Genomic DNA, 12,358 nt, shown 5'->3' on the forward strand with positions numbered 1-12,358 from the left:
CGGGGGGGGCTGGGGGGCGTGGGCTGCCCTCAAGTGCCTGGGGAGTCCCGTAGAGCTAAGGGGGTTTGCTGTGACCTGGTGTGGACAAGAGGGACCTGCCGGTCACCCTGGGGTGCTCACGGTGCTGGCCCCCAGCTCGGTGGGACTTTGCAAGAGCTGGAAGAGGAGGGGGCACAGGGACGCAGGGTTTAGCCCATGCAGGAGTCGTCCGTGCCCCCCCGGCGGCACTGGCCAGGTGGGACCAGGTGGGCTCTGGTTTACTGTGGTGGGCGCTACGTAGGGAAACTCCTTCCCCGCCGGGCTGCAGCTCCCATCCCTCGGTGCTGGGAGGAGACGGGGGGGGGGGGGGGGGTGTCTGGAGATGCCCCGCACCAGTCCCCTGTCCCCCCTCCCTGTGGAGGCAGGGCAAGGAGGGGGAGGCTTTTCTCTTGCGAGCCTGACCCCCCCCCCCTCCCCAGCCGCCTTTGCCAGGCGCGGAGCCCAAGGAGAAGCCGTGTCGGGTACCCCGTGAGACGGGTCCGTCGATGGGTCGGGCCCCCCCCGCCGGTGAGCCCAGGCGGGCAGCGCCCCCCCGAGCAGGGCCCTGCGGGGCATGGAAGGGTCTCCCTTAGCTTCTCGGCAGCTCTTCTGGCCAAAAGAGTTTCTTTTTTTAATTATTTATTTACTCTGTATTATTTTTTGTAAGTGCTTCGATATTAACAGAGGAGGGCAGCAGAGAGAGGCGGCGGCGACATCCTTAAATAATTTTCATTTCTCAAAATCTGCCTTTTCCTCTCCTCTCTAAGTCCAGAGGAGAGATCCTTGGGGGGGGTGGGAGGCACATCTGCACTGCAAATAAAAATAATAATTACAACCACCAATCAACCAACAACAACAAAAAGTTAACAGCTAAGAAAAAACACTTTAAATCAAGGACTTTGGAAATCAGAGATCACAGAAATTATACTATTAATAAGGAGGGGAAAAAAAAAAAAAAGAGAGGCAAGAAATCCAGCGACCATGGGCCAGCCTGGCTTCCTAGCGTGTACTTTCTGTTCTCTCTCCTTTTTCCCAAGGTAATTGCAGTCTGCCGAGAGGGAGTTAAATGGGATTAAAAGATCTGTGTAAGCAAAAGGACCCAGAAGAGAAGGAGGAAGGAGTGAGCCGTCCGGGCCAGGGGGTGTCTTTGACACAGCTGAGCCCCTTAGAGAGGCAGAGAACTGAGCTCCTGGAAAGGATGTACCCACAAACCGGCCTGTCCCCCTTTTTCTGATGGATTGCCGCAAAAATTGCCCGAAAGAGACAATGCACTAAACGTGATGGAGCCGGAATCAGAGCCGGTCTCCAGACTCAGAGCTACAGCAGCAGGCAGGGGGTGAGTACAAAGTCCGACTTCTCCCGGGCTGGGGAAGGGCATCCCGGGCGGGATGGGGGTGCCGGGGGGTCCCGGGAGGGCTGCGGGAGGGGAGCGCCGGCCTGAGCGGGGAGCTCCGCTCCCGGAGCCCCGGGATGGGGTGGGGGAAGACATTCCTTCTGCCAGGGGGTGATGTGAAAACTCCTGCGCTGGAGAGGAGAATGGGCTGGGAGAAGGGAGGCCACGCTGGAGCAGGAGGCTGGGAATGGGGCTGGGGTGTGCGGGAAGGGGTGAGAGCGGGGGGCAGGAGGACCCCCCCACCCACCCCGTTCCAACGCTCCGGGGAAGGGAGCCCCCAGCCCAGGAGCTGGTCCGGGGGTGGGCGCCGGCTGCACCCACGCGAGATGCAGGACGGGGCAGCTCGGCGCCCCGCTCCCCTCGCACATCTCCGGGCACGGGCGGGGGCGGCTCCTCGGCTCTCCTGGGGGCGGGGGGGGCGATGCTGCTCCTCGACCCCGTCCCGCGGGGACGTGGGGGCAGGAGTACCTGGAAGTCGGCGCCGCAGTCCTCCGGGAAGCGGTAGAGCCGTGGGGAGGGTGAGGCGCGGCCGGGGGGAGCCGGGTGCGGGGGGCACGTTCTTCGTGTGCCCCCGGGCACGCGCACAGACCCCTGTCTCCCCGTGGATGTACAGACGTGACCCGCTGCAGCCCGCACCCCGCCCGTCCGCATTCACACGGCCGGGATCGGCTTTTCGATTCTCATTGTTAACTTCGCTGCTGCTGTGTTGTTATTTTCCCGGGGACCAGCAAAGGGTTAATCCCTCTGGTTGCGTTGTCGGATGTAACGAGGATTTACCGACACTCCCTTGGAAGGGCTGGGAGGCTTCTGCCTGGCAGCCGGAGAGTTGTGTACAGGATCCCTCTGCTGCTGCCAGCCTCGGCTGGGCTGTGAGATGGGGTGAAAGGGTGGGAACGGGGTGAGGGGACCTGGGGCGCCCCCCCGGCACCCCGAGGGTCACCCCGCTGCTCCCCCGCCCCGCAGCGGCCGGGCGGGATGTGCCGTTCCCTTTGGGGGCTCCCGGCTGTGGCCCTATGGGGGGAGACCAGACCCCTCCCGGGGTGCCAGCCGGCTCTGCTGGAGGCCCTGTGTGTGTTTATATACTCACAAAGACTGAATTTCAGTGCTTTTAGGTTTTTTTGCACAGACGTGGCTGCGGCATGTCTGGAGATGCTGGTAGCTGCAGCGTCTCCCAGTTGTGCCTTCTGAACGTCGGGCTGGGTGCAGAGCGCGCTGCCTGCGACCCTGCGAGGGTGGCTGCTTTCAGACCCAGAGAAGCCCAATGGGCACAGAGAGAGAAAGATCCCTTTGACAGACCGAGAGCAGCGCCACGTTGTAGCGAGGCGAAGGGCGCCGATGCTGGGGAGCCACTTGGCATGAGGCACAGTCGCGGCACAGAGCACCCACTCGTGAGCATGACGGAGAAGGTGACGGCAGTCATGCTCCAGATGAGGACCGGGAGGTCCTGCTCGAGTCCCAGGGCAAACTGGACCCTGCTGAGGACAGGTTTAGGAAATGGGAACCCAGGAGAAGGCAGCGTGGCTGCCTGCGCACTGGTCTGGATCTGGTTTTGTATCTCGGTGTCCCGGGCTAGCACCGCGTATGGCCTCATGGGTTTGAGTGTTGCATTGCCATGGGAAATCTGTGCTTTGGTCTCTTCTGGTGACTCTGAACATGTGTGCCTTTTGTTCCCAGGATCTCCTCTGGCTTAAATACCTCACCAGCATGCTGCTGATCCGTTCCCTCCTCAGCAGAGGTCGCTTGCTACCCTTCACATTATCTCCCAATGGGCTTTTTTGGTGCTGGGTTTTGATTTGCTTGGCAGAGTGCTGTGCATCCTACCGTTTCCCGCAGCTGGATGTTCCTGTTGAGGCCGTTAGTCTTGGAGAGGGTCCTCTGAGCCCAGAGCTGGCTTGTGCCTGGGTTCACCAGGCCACCCCTGTGCTGCCGAGTCTTCGTCAGGGCGGGTGAGGGTTGTGCTGCCTGAAGGCAGCTTGTAACAGGAACTTTCTGGTGCGTTCCCATGTGGCACTGGGGGTCCCGCTTGTCCCAGCGCTCCTGCAGCATCCTCCGGAGCAGGGCTGGTGGCTGAGGAGATGCCAGGCATGCAGGAGAGCCATGGACTGGGGCAGGAGGGCTGGCTCGTTGGGGAAGGAGAAGCAGTTGCAGAGTGTACCCAGGCCTTGTCCCCGCTTGAGCAGGCAAAGCTTGTAAAACCAGAATGCAAAGTTTTACAGGCTCTGCAAGCTTAAAATACGCCTCTCGATCGTTCCCATTGATGCATTTTCAGGGAATGCAGGTTCACTAAAGCACAGAAGAAGGTTTTGCATTCAGCTATTTATTGAGCACATGTTCAGACCGTAGCATTTGTGCAGTTCAGCGGTGGTGCCACTTTGGCCTCTTCCAGCCCTGGTGCCACATGCTGGCTGTGGAGGAGAGTTGCTTGGTGCTCCTGGTGGCCTCCGACAGGAGCCTGCGTGCTGTCACAGCGCCGTGCTGTTGGCCTAATGCTGTTCTGCAGCTGCCTGGCCCATGTGCTGGATGAGAAAGCTGCACGCACGGTGGTACAGCACCCGCCTGGCACCACCAAGGTTTGTCAGCCCCTGGGAAGACATGAAAGGGCTGGAGGAAGGTACGACTCCTGTTTTAAGAGGAAAAGACCACTGCATGCAAGCCGGGCAGGTGATCTGGGCACAAATTATGGCACTGCTAGACAAAATCGGTAATGGGAGCAACAGGCAGTCGAGTGGTGTGTGTGTTCTGGGTGCCTTGGGGTAGAGAGGAGGCAATTGCACAGCTCCCAGGGCTCCAACTTTATTCCCTTTCTGCAGTGGGTTGAGGGGATAAAATTTGCCCTGCTTGAAAAGAGTGTTTATGGAGGTTACGTTACTGACTGAGGGTTGCCCAGGTCTAGTGGTGAGGGAGTTGTAGGAAATCTCTGACCAGAGATGGGCAGACGGTATGGGGTTTTTCCCCCCCTCTTTCTTTGCCAATTTGTTGGGCCATAAGTAGAAATGATGGACGCTTACTGAAGTGCAAATGGAAACAATGGGGAATTCTATACGGCTCTGCCAAACCCCATTCACAAAATGAAGGAATGCAAAGGCGTTTGTTGGAAGGACAAAAAAGGAGTTAGATGACAGACCATGCTTAGCACTTCTGTTTGTCGAGGGCTCCAGTTACTAACTGAGAACACAAAGGCAAGGGCCAGTAGTGAGTGTTGTCACTTCACACAGCAATGAAGTCAAAAACCCAGACAGGCAAAGGGCGGTGAGCAAAGAGGAGACAGAGTAATGGGTTGTCAGGAAAGTTCCCCTGTTATGGAATGTTGCTGGGAGGTATCGGTTAGGGTATTTGAGGCATCACAGCTGTGTCAGTTTGGCATCTAGAGGTGAGGAAGCAGGTTGTCACCAGCAGGAGCTCAGAGGAGCTGGTTAGCTCTGGACCAGCTTTGTGCATTAATGAACACGCAAGCTCTAGCTCCCAGTAAGGAGGACAAGGACCGGTGGTTTGAAACCCGTCAGCCCGCTGTCTGCAGATAACAGCATAGACCTGTGAAAGAGCAAGGCGCCAGGTGTCTGCAGGAGGGAGGGTTGGCCAGGCTGACACTTCACGTTCTGTCTACTGCAGATCTGCATTTCCCTCCTGGAGAAATCCTAAGGGGAGCTATAGGTGCTGGGGGAGCAAATACCAGCCCTTTAAGCATCCTGACTCTCCTTGTGCCTGGCAGATGTGCAGGCTTTCAGGAGAGCAAAGCTCCTTTGCAGGACTTGAGATCTGCTGCTGTACCGCTGCCGGAGCTGGGGTCCCTCCTCTGTGAACGCCCCCCGCTCAGCAGGCCCCCGTGGGTTGCTCTTTCACTACCAGGGGCATCCTCCGAAGGAAGCAGCAGCTTTGTCTGTGCCACATTGCCAAAGCCCTGAGATAAACCTTTACAGGCACAGCACTAAGGGTGTTTTTGTCCTGCATTGAGATTAGATTTGGCAGAAATGGAGCCAGAGGAACCCTAGAAATTTCCGAGTTTGCATGCATGCTCCAAACTCTGGGGCAGGGTGGAGGAATTCAGACATTCCTGCTCAGGATCACTGTGAGGATGGGTTGGAGTCTGGCCTAGAGAGTTTCCCACCCTTGGGAGTTTCCCCATTTGGGCTACTGGAATCTCCAGTAGTAACAGTGAGACAATCTTTGAAACCCTCGGCTTCGAGCTGCGCTCAGGGTGCTGTTAGCTAGAGCTCAGGTGGCCACAGTGATGTCCCAGTTCAGCTTCTCCCCTTATGACTGTGTCTGCAATGAATTCCTCATTGTCATCTGAAAATCTATTTTGATGAACATGTACCTAGGGACAGTGGGTTGAATTCTGGATGTTTTGTGTACTAGATGCTGGGTGATATTCTGGGGGAGCTTTTTTGAACATTAAAATCATGTAGAGGGGTGCTGAATTTCATTCTTCCCTACTTAATAGGGACAGTTTATAGATCACTCTTAGACTTCTCAGTATTTTTAAATGACCATGGAAATGTATCTATCTGGGCTGTACCTGCTTGTCTGCTTTCCCCTTGTTCTTAGAGATGTAGATGCTGAGTGGGGGTTAAATGAAAACCATTTCAGTAACTGCCCTTAGCCTGCTGGGGAGAGCATGTGGACGCGACAGCACCTGCATACACCACACAAAATCTTTGACGGGAGGTGTGAGCTGATAGCTGGCTTATGCTGCAGAAAAGGTCCAGCAAAGGATGATACAGGGTTGATATGGGGACATCTACATAACCATACGTTTCCATCACTCTCTCCAAAAACTGAGGGTGAGAGGAGGAGAAATACCATAGTTTCCAGGAGCCCTGAAAAGAGAGCCAAAGTCTGATCTGCAAAGGATGATACAAAATAAGATTTGTACCCCAAAAAGCTGGGAGCAGAATTGATGCCATGGTGCTTTTTAATACTCAGTATGTAGTCTGTGATTTTTGTTTCCTGTTGACTGTCAAAACTGCTTGGGAGTCTTATAAAATATCACCTCCAGACATGTGCAAAGGATTTTAAGCAACAAAGACATTTTCTCCTTTTAAGACACACTGTCTGATCTACAGCTAGAAATGTAGATTTGCTTTTCTTGAAAAGCAGTTTTCAGCATCCAGCTGTCTTTTCTGGTCTTTTGGACAGAAAAAAAATATATGCATCTGAATGGAGGAAAGTGGGGGGAATGGTTTTTCCACACTGCAAGAATGTTTGCAAATTCAAAGATATCTCCCCACCATAAATGAGGGAGAAAATAAAAATTAAATGCTGCTTTGAGCCCTTATAACATTTTCTTCAGCTTTAACCCATCTAAGCAAACAACATGTCAAAATTGTTTGGACTTCTTTTTTTAAGGCAGGGGCAAGTCTTTTAATTTAAAAAAATCTGGAGTCGTTCCAACCAATTCCAGAAATTGTGAAGTGGAGAATTAGCTGATCACAACTATTTTACAGATCGCTTCAGCTTTGTCAAACTTGCATTTTTTTGAGGATAATTCCTGACCAAGTCTACCCTAGAGGCTATTGTCTTGCTCTTGTCCTTAGTTCAGTGTCGTGCTTTATTTTATTCCAGTGGCTGTCACATAGGAGCCGACACGTTCAACAGGATTTTTCCTTTACTTTTGCCTTAAGGTTGCCATGCTGAGCATGACTTTACTGGGGCAACAGCAGCAAGACATACTGCACAAGCCACCTGGAGGGATGATAACGCTTCTTTAGCCTCCAGGTTACAACTTGCCACGCTCAGGAGTCTGATCTTTCAGTGCTCAGTAAGAAGATGGCAAGTGAGTCTGGAAGCTGAAAACCCAGGGCACAGTTGGGCAATTGTATGTCAATTAGCAGGCATGATTTCATCAGGTCACCATGCGCAGGGACCTCCTGCCTGTCCTGAAGCCCCAGCAGAAGTGGTGCCCAGATCTTCTGGTTGCTTTTTGTAGCATCCTCAGGATGTTTATTCTTGGCTGTTACCTGCATGCCTGTGGTCCTCACTGCGAAGTTGCTAAAATCACCGTTAAGGCTGAGAAGCCTCATTACCTGTCTTTGTGCATCTGTGTTGTCCATCTCTGTTGTCTCCTGCCTTGCACTTCTGGCACGGGTTAGTTCCTGTGGACTGATCACAGGAGTTGGCAAAAAGTAGTGAAGCAGAACTGACCTGTAGTCAGTAGCTTTGGTTTGCTGTAAAGGGAGTTTGTTTGCACTGGAAAACTTCAAAGCTTCCATCATACATATTCAGGGGCACTTCTTCACGTAGCAGCTATAGCAATGGGATCCTCATTCTGGTATTCATAGACCCTATGCAATAGAAGAAATAAATGCCTTTATTGGGTATCTCTTGATAGAGTGTCTGCAGAAATCACTGGTTGTGGGACAAAGCAGAGATAAAGGCAAGGTGGGTTTGATACTCTGTATAAGGAGGAAGGTGTCCCTTTACTATTGGTACTCAAGCTACTTATGCAACCCTGTCACTGCAGAGTTGTAACGGAAAAAGAGCCTGTATTATAAAATTCTGCAATAATTAACAGCCCCATCAGTCACAGGTCTGCCATTTGGAAGCTCCTTTTGCTTTTTCCATTAAGTTGGTAAATTTTGCCAAAGTGTTTTTCTTCAGCGTTTTGGCTCTCGGCCCCACTCTCGACTCTGAGAGTATTGGCTGTGTGAGGGGTCCAGGAGCAGGGCTGAGGCCAGCTGGATCCCACGCTGCGCATTCGTCTCCTTTATAGCCCCGTCAGTGTCACTGGAATGAAATTACGTGCTGCATTTTCCCCTAAGGCTTGTTCCCCTCACTGTGTTGGTCAACTGATCTTGGAAGCGAATTTGGGTTGTGAGGGACCCCCTTCAAAAAATCTGGACTTAAGTTTGGTGTGTTGTGTGCACCAGCATTTGTTCGTAGCTGTACAAATGGGATCCTCACCAGAGAAAAGGCGTTCTTGACGCTTGGGACTCCTGCTGCCCTTGGTGTCCATGCCATATTGGTCACCCCCTTCCCCTCGTCTTCCCGTGCTCTCATCGGGCAGTCCAACCCAGCTGATGATACTCAGCAAGGTCTTTGCTTCGTGCACACATGGAATTGAGTCTCTGCATCTTAAAATTTCATTGTTCCTATACTCCTTCCCTTCCCACATCCCCTGACTGACCTGGGACAACAGCTCAGCCTGGTCTCAGCAGTGTCTGCAGCCTGACAGCTCTGCCCCACGGGATGGGGTGGGCAGACAACCACCAAGCCCCCCCAGCTGGAGATCTCTTGGGCATAGTGAGCGTTTCCTGGTTAGCCTATGGTCGGCTATAGGGCATGGCGAAAGAATACCGTGATTTGGCTATTCCAAGCTGCGTTCCTTCGTGCATAAACTAAAGCAGCCCCAGAACTCCTGAAATGTGCAGCCCAGTGTCAGGGTAATGGAAACAGCAAAGAATGATGTGATTAATCTCATTTTGTTTCCCAGCCGATGCGCGGCCGCTCCAGTGTTTTGTCCCCTCAAGCCTTAAAATATTAGTTAGTGGCTGGGTTCCCGCATGGATTTTTACGTTCAAGGCCAGGTTTCCCCAAGGATGCGTAAATCACTGTGGTTTCATTTTAGCTGTGGGAAAGGGTCTCCTGCCCTGAGTGAGGATCTGGCCCAGGGTAATACGTTCTCTCAGAGGATGCTTTCATGTGCTAAAGCTGAGGCTTGATGGCAGGGGAAGAGTGGTCTCTCATCCCACCGGACAAATTCTTTGTCTTTGTGGGATCTGAGGAGACGAGCAAGCTGCACTTTGGCATCGCTTTGCACACCCCAGCATTCGGGCTGGCTTGGTGAGGTGGAGGACAACCTGTGGATGTCCTGCGATGCTTGCTTCTGGCTGAGGACTTTCTGTAGTTTACATTCTTGTCTCCGTTCCCCCAGCAGCCCTTGTTGATCAAGCTGTTAAATATCATCTCTAGAAGATGAGGGAATTTAGTCTTCAAACTTTCCACTGACAGTTTTAAGTGAGCTTAACCAAGGAGTTTCCTATGTTCATTATTTGGCTACAAGTCAAGGAAGTTGGTGGGGGAAGGGGGGGCTTCAGCTACATTTCTGGCAAAAGTTTTGCTCTCTGCTGCTGTTTTCAATGGCATTTCAAAGCTTAAAATTGAGCTAACAGAAAGGTTTGTCCGATTCCCTCTCAGGCATGAAAGGGTCTGCGAGAGCACTGTGCTCAGGAGTCTGCAGCTCTCATGCTTTCTGAAATTTCCTGCCATACCAAGCTAATGAAAAAGTTATTAGTGGCAACAGCACGGGGTGCCGAGTGGTTAGAAGCTGCTCCCATCTTTTACATCTGGGTGTAAAAAGAGGAATAGATCCATGTAGGATTTTGTATGTTTAGGATACTTTTTAAGCATTAGAACTCGGAATTTGTTGGCTGAGATGCGGGTGATATGTCGCTGCCTGTCAGCCCATTTTCCATCTATGTCCTCGTAGACATGCACATGCACTCCTGGCATGTCTTTTGACCTTCCGATTTTGAATTACTTCTCCATCCTCTTGCGTTTCTGATGTTCTGTCCTAGATGGAGCGAGTGCCAAAGAGCAGCAGCAGTAGCAAAGGGGCTGCTGACCTGGCGCTGATGATCCTGCATCTCAAAACACGGCTCCGGTCCTTGCTCAAGGCTTGATCAACAGCTCCTAATACCAGTGGGAAAGCAGACTACTGAATTCAGTGGGCTTTAGATGACTTTAAAGTAGCAAAATGAGATCTCAGTCAGAAGCAAGTGCAGTTCTGCTGAGCACTCGTTCTCCATTTTCCAGTGGACACTGCCACTGCCTGCTAGACTTGTGATCAAGGAGAAGACCCTTAACAGGGGCAGGGTGGTGGTAGTGGTGGTTAGTTTTTGTTAGTGATGTTGTAGAAACTAATTATTTTTTTTTCTTTTCCAATTTTAGGGGATTCTGCTTTCTCTGGGCTGTATTATGTTTTACCTGGTTCCTGGGATTCACACAAGGAAATTCTGAAGGTAAATTACTTTTTTTTTTCTCTTCGCCCCGCCCCCCCCCCCCCCCCCCCCCCCCCTTTGAACCAAAGTAAAAGCTAAGTGCTTTGGTATCACTTTAGGACCGTCAGTTAATAATGTCTGAGCCTACTGCACAGTCAGGTGCATTTATTGCTGATCATTGCAGTAATGATGATATAGATGACGCAGTTAACAGCTGGCAAAAGAACCAGCTAACCAGCTTTTTGCAGGTGATTACGTGCCCCACAGGGTTTTCAGAAGTGCCTGCCTGTCTGGTGGAACTAGTGTGAACGAAGCACTTTGTGTCTAAAATGTCATTGGCATCCACCTGCACTTGTTAGGACTTAACTAGAAAGTGCCCCTTGAGGCTGGGGCATTAAGGAATTAAGCGTCTCTGGCAGACGGCTCTTTCCTTGACTTGAATGCAGCCCAGTCATGCCTCTGCAGGCACATAGGATGTTAGGCATACAGAAGTGATGGGAATTCTAAAAGTAAAAGCAAGTTTGAGGACTAAAAATCCCAGAGGAGTGGTTAATTGTAGAATGACTATGTCTGGTCCAGTCCCTGTGCTGTAAGGAAAGCATTCTATAGGGGTGTGATGAGACCCCTCCACCCTGCCTTTACACCCCTTCTCCAGGCATCGCCTCCCTAGTGCTGCTGGGGGCAGGACAAAAGCTTGGGGTACAATAGTCAGTAGCCCCACAAGAGGAGATAGAAAGCTTCGGAGTATACAAAGTAAAAAAAAAAAAAAAAGTAATCTTTTACAGTTGGTAGTGGGAGCTGAGCATCTCTGCAACATCTGTTTGTAAAGGAGATATCTCCTCTTAAAACAGCAACACCTCTTCCACATGGATGCTTTAGGTGGATACGTGCTAGAACCGAACAGTTTCCTCTGCAATCAGTAGGCAGCAATAAGCGGACTAGCAGGCTCCAGGGCTCTCCTCTTAGCCTCTGAAACATGAAGGAAAAATAGAAAGTTGGTCAATGCTCAGCTGTAAGCCAGCCCACGAAGCACTTTTTACGTGGGGGGGAAATACATCCCTGCCATCAGCAATTTTGAAAAATGTAATATTTTCCAAATTCTGCTTCAATGCAAAAGAGGTGAACATCTGGCTGAATTACTTAGTCAAGCAGTTTTCAGAGCAAGTTTTATGTCAGCTCATAAAGAGGCAGAATAAATACTGTGTCTTGGCATCCCTCTTTTCAAGCAGATTTTAATACGCTGTTTAGATTCATCTCTATCCATCGTTCTACTCCCATGATAATTACGGGATGGTGCCATGTCTTTTGTTACCGTCAGTCTAAAGGAAACTCTTGCTTTGCTTTTATTGCATTACCTTAGCGTGGTACATAACTTTCCTCTGAGATACTTTCTCTGCAGTAAAAGACTTTTTTAAAAATCTTGCTTGGTTTCCTTGCAGTCAGAGACAGGCTGTTCTCCTGGGTACCAGAAAGGAAAAACTTTCAAGGATGCTGTAAGGAAACGCTGGTGATTTGAGACTGTATTCTCGCTCAGGATTTTCAAACACGAGAGTTACAAAAGCAGTAAGAGCTTGTTCGTAGGTCTGTGTAAGGGTGAAATGAAGCCAACACTGTGGGCTTTGGAAAACACAGTAGTTCTTACTGTAAGGCTTAGGGGTCTTCCTGTGCACTGGAAAATCAGGGAATGCAGAAGATGATTTTTCCATAAAAGAAAGATCATGAGGTTAGTGAGTTCATCTGATGTGCACTGACTAAGGGTCTGGGCAGTAACTTTTGGAAATGTGGCATTTGTTCAACCCCATTTTAGCTGTAGGCATCGCATCTCAGCTGCTGGATTCTAGGAAGCTGCAAGTTATTTCTCTCCCACTTTTTTGCTTCTTTTTCCTATGAAGCTTTTTGCATGGGGAAAGGGGGAAGGAAAGAAAGAGTTGGGAAGGAGAGCCATAAAACATTTTATCCCCTCTTTCAGAGACGGTCATGTGGTTGTTCAGGAATCTCTGCATCTCACTTC

At 51.1% G+C, this 12,358-nt stretch overlaps 1 protein-coding gene across 4 annotated transcripts in view; it reads left to right on the top strand.

Annotated features, from left to right (window-relative positions):
• Window positions 1–12,358, top strand: part of COL27A1 (collagen type XXVII alpha 1 chain) — a 189,185-nt gene that overhangs the window by 29,748 nt on the left and 147,079 nt on the right. For all 4 annotated transcript variants that reach the window (XM_080401112.1, XM_080401113.1, XM_080401111.1 and 1 more), the window contains 2 exons: window positions 1,056–1,354; window positions 10,298–10,368. In XM_080401112.1, the coding sequence (XP_080257238.1) occupies window positions 1,299–1,354; window positions 10,298–10,368 (127 nt within the window). In that variant the 5' untranslated portion in view covers window positions 1,056–1,298. The remainder of the gene's footprint in view (window positions 1–1,055; window positions 1,355–10,297; window positions 10,369–12,358) is intronic.

This window comes from Falco punctatus, assembly GCF_963210335.1.
Source record: "Falco punctatus genome assembly, chromosome: 9".
Lineage (NCBI taxonomy): Eukaryota > Metazoa > Chordata > Aves > Falconiformes > Falconidae > Falco > Falco punctatus.